The sequence below is a fragment of the Tupaia chinensis genome, unplaced genomic scaffold (genome assembly GCF_000334495.1).
Source record: "Tupaia chinensis unplaced genomic scaffold, TupChi_1.0 Scaffold149168_1, whole genome shotgun sequence".
NCBI classification, from domain to species: domain Eukaryota; kingdom Metazoa; phylum Chordata; class Mammalia; order Scandentia; family Tupaiidae; genus Tupaia; species Tupaia belangeri.
In genome coordinates this window covers 320,834-324,829 of record NW_006209014.1, presented here as the reverse complement: position 1 = coordinate 324,829, position 3,996 = coordinate 320,834, and the positions used below count along the sequence as shown (strand labels likewise).

At 39.2% G+C, this 3,996-nt stretch overlaps 1 protein-coding gene across 2 annotated transcripts in view; it reads right to left on the bottom strand.

Annotated features, from left to right (window-relative positions):
• Positions 1–3,996, bottom strand: part of COQ3 (coenzyme Q3, methyltransferase) — a gene marked incomplete in the record, with an annotated part of 37,075 nt that overhangs the window by 765 nt on the left and 32,314 nt on the right. For both annotated transcript variants that reach the window (XM_014585173.2, XM_014585172.2), the window contains 1 exon segment: positions 2,425–2,584. In XM_014585173.2, coding sequence (XP_014440659.2) covers positions 2,425–2,584 — 160 coding nt within the window.

The following is a 3,996-nucleotide window of genomic DNA, read 5'->3' as shown; positions in this document are numbered from 1 at the left end:
GGCGTGGCCATCCCCCCTGGGGGGTGATTTCTGGCTTTCTGTCTCTCTGTCTCTCTCTGTCTGTCTGGCGAGTGCACATGCCCTATAGCAGAAACCTCTCCAAAAAAAAAAGTCTCATACAACTCTCCATATTAAAAAAGGAACCCTGGGCCAATTCCATAGCCTAGTAGTTAAGAAAGCTGGTGTTTTTTTTTTAATTAATTAGTTAATTAATTAACTAAATTTTGTTTGACCAGAAAGGGACATAGAGAGAGAGAGAGAGAGAGAGAGAAGCAAAGTGAGAAAGCAAACCCGCCAGGTCCAGGACTAGAACCACTGTTCGCCATGTGGGAGTCCAGAGCCCTTAACCACCAAGCCACCTGCTGGCCCCAATAAATATTTATCTTCTAAACATCAAGAGTCTCATACAATTCTCCATATTAAAAAGGGATCCCTGGGCCAACCCCATAGCATAGTAGTTAAGGAAGCTGGATTCCACATGATAGGTGATAGTTTTGATCCCTTACCTGGCTTGAAAAAGAGGGCAAGCGAATATGTAAGTTTGCAGAAAATCCAGAGTAATGGAGAAGAAGAGATTGATAAAATCTAGAAAAATGGAGAAAGGACTGTGGTGTGATCGCACCCTGCTGGGGTGGGGGATGCTTTCTCCCTCTCCCTCTCAGTGTTCCTCTCTTTCTGGTGAGTACACACAACAATCCCAACAATTTAAAAAAAAAAAAAAAAAAAAGAATTCCTAACTTAATGGGCTAAAATACTCTGTAGCTCTGTGCAGAGGATATTTTACTACATGGTAGAACACATCCTCTAAAGCAGATTGCCTGGGCTCAGATCCCAGCTCTGGCTCCCACTGATATTAGATGTAACCATGGGCAAGTCACTTCACTTTCCTGAATCTCAGTGTTCTCACATGAATAGAACGTCAATCACAGAGCTGTCAGAATTGGATGAGATCTAAGTGTAAAGTAGCATGGGCTTGGAATTTGGCAATGACTCAATCAACTTTAGTTATTATTAGAAAGTACCTGCCAACCTCCCTGTGAAGCAGTAGTTTTTCAGCTCTATTTTCAGGAATTGCACAGAAATCTTTATCATTTAGTACATTGCTATAGAATGATAATATTCCAAGTAAAATCAAGTTTACTGACAAACTACTATATCAACAAAAGCCATAAGAAATATATGAATCTAAGTACTCAAAAAGTATACCAGATGCTAAAAAATGAACTGACAATGAGACCAGCAGAGGGTGCAATGGTTACGTTGCTGGACTCCCATGTAGTCGACCCCGGTACAAGTCTTAGACCTGTAGACCTGGAACTCACGCCAGGTGCTTGTGTGTACATGGACAGGATCCCGAGAGGAGAATGGAAGAGAAAGGACTGTAATGTAGCCAACTCCCTAGGGGTGATTTCTTGCTGTCTGTCTCTCTGTCTCTCTGATGAGTGCACACTCCCTGTAGAAAAAAATCTATTTAAAAAAAATAACTGAAAAACACAATTACTTGACACAAATTCAACACATAAACTGAGCATTCACTATGTGTAAAACAGAGTTAGGCACTATAGGAAGTACATGAAGGAGACACAGTCTTGTCCTTAAGACCAGGAATGGGTGAAAAAAAAAAAAAAAAAAGAAACCCATACTATAAAATATGCTGTAAGTAGGGACAAGCAGATGGCGTAATGGTTACATCACTGGACTCCCATGTAGTCTACCGTGGTTCGAGTCCCAGCCCCAGCAGCTTAAAGCTCACACCAGGCACATGTGAGTGCACAGCAGCTTAAAGCTCACACCAGGCACGTGTGAGTGCACGCCCAAGATCCCGAGAGAAGAGACTGCAGCGTGGCCATGTTCCCTGGGTGGTGATTTCACGCTTTCTGTCTCCCTATCTCTCTCTGTCTCTTCAGCAAGTGCACACAGCCTATACCAAAAATCTCTCGTCAAAAAAAAATGCTGGAAGGAACATAAAGTCATGAAAAACAACATGGAAGTTCAAAATAGGTCTGAGTGTGGGAGAATCAAGAAAAATAATATGTAAGATAAGCTGATAAAAGTAGGGCTTAATAGAGTAAACTAAAGATGTGTAAGAAATAGACATTTTAATCTCGCTCTTAAAGAAGTGAGGACTAACAAGCCAAAAAGTATTAACTGATAACCCATTTCTTGGCCCTGGGTTAAGTTTATAAGCCAGAAAGATAGGATCTATTTCTAACTTCAAGGAGTTTATTAGTATACTTTTGGAGATGAAACACAGATAGGATCTATTTCTAACTTCAAGGAGTTTATTAGTATACTTTTGGAGATGAAACGCACATTTATAAATTAGTGGCGTATTTAGTTGAGTGTTAGAAAATGTGATTCATAATTATGGTACATTAAAATTTCAATTAAGCCTTGAAAATTGAAAACATTCTTAAAACTTACTTGATTCCAGAATGCTCTCTAGCTTTTCCGGTGACACAAACTTCTCCCATGTATGAGTACCTCTTGGTACAAGACCTGCAATTTGCTCTGCAAAAACAATTTCCAAGGCATAGGATAGTTGTGTTTTGTTGATTGTAGTAATGAATAAAGAACCACTGGGCTAAAAGAAGTAAAATTATATAGAAGAAAATGTTAAGGTTAGGATTATGAGGCTTGGCTTTCCCCTCGCTCTTCCTTCCTTCCAATAAGTTCAGTTCAGTTAAGACACATTAGTATAAATAAGATAGAATTTGCCAAAATAGTATTTGTTTTGTCTTGGGACAAAAAAAAAAAAGGTAGTCCACTGTAGATGCATTCACTGAGTTCATGACAACAGCGCTGACACTCTTCAAATCATAGATTATGATGACATATTTACATTATATTCTTTTGTACATATCAAATACTTTGTAATAAAAGTACAGAAATAAGATTATGCTGTGCTTCCTCGTTACATGCCCACATTCACATTCTAACCTATGTCAACGCTGTCCCTTGGGGTGCTGAGTCTGTCTAACCTGTTTGGTGTAACCAGCATGACATATTTTGTATAGGTGGCCGTTGCTAACTAGTGTTCTATGACAAAAACATTAATGATTAAGCTTTGGAAGTTTTGTGATCATATCATTTGTATAAAGAATATGAAAAGATTAAAATAGCACTTAGATGAATGCAAACCATTTATGGGTCTATTTAGCTTTGCCATATTTTAGTGACTGCATTTATGGTGTTTCCTACATTTAGTACCACAAATGACAAGGACATTAATGTCCCCTTCCTCTTTTGCACATTCTCTTATTCTCTTTAGCTTACTGTAGATAAAATGCCAAAGATTTCTTCCAAAATCAGTATATTACATTTTATATATACATATATATGTGTGTCTTTATATATACATCATATATATAAAGACAGAGAGAGAATATGTCTCAAATACCACACCAAGCTGAAAATGAAAAAGACAAGAAGGTTCTAAAATACTGAAGAGTGCCTTTTATTAAAAACCAAGGGCTAGCTCCATAACCTAGTGGTTAAAGAAGTTGTATCCCACATGGCCAACTGCAGTTCTAATCCTGACCCTGGCAGCTTAAAACACATACCAGACATGTGAGTGTGCATGCTGCAAATTCCAACAGGATGGAGAAATGGAGAAGACACTGTAGCATGACCATGCCCCATTTAAGGGTGCTTTCTCCCCCTCTCTGTCTCTGTCTCTGGTGAGAGCACGCACCTGACGATAAATAAATAAATAAATCACCCCAAACAAAACAAAACACTGTGACCAGCCACAATGCTAATAACATGACGCTCCACAATGAGGACACATGGGAAGGACCCCCTTCATGTCCTGAGGTTTCCCTGTGCACTCTGGATACATATATGCCTGTAATACTAGCTAGCTGAGACAGGATAGACTGTAGTGTGGGGACTCTACTGGGATGCTGCTTCTCTCTCTTTCATATAAAAGAAATTTTTTAGGGAACCAGCAGTTAGCGTAATGGCTATGTCGCTGGACTCCCACGTAGTTGACTG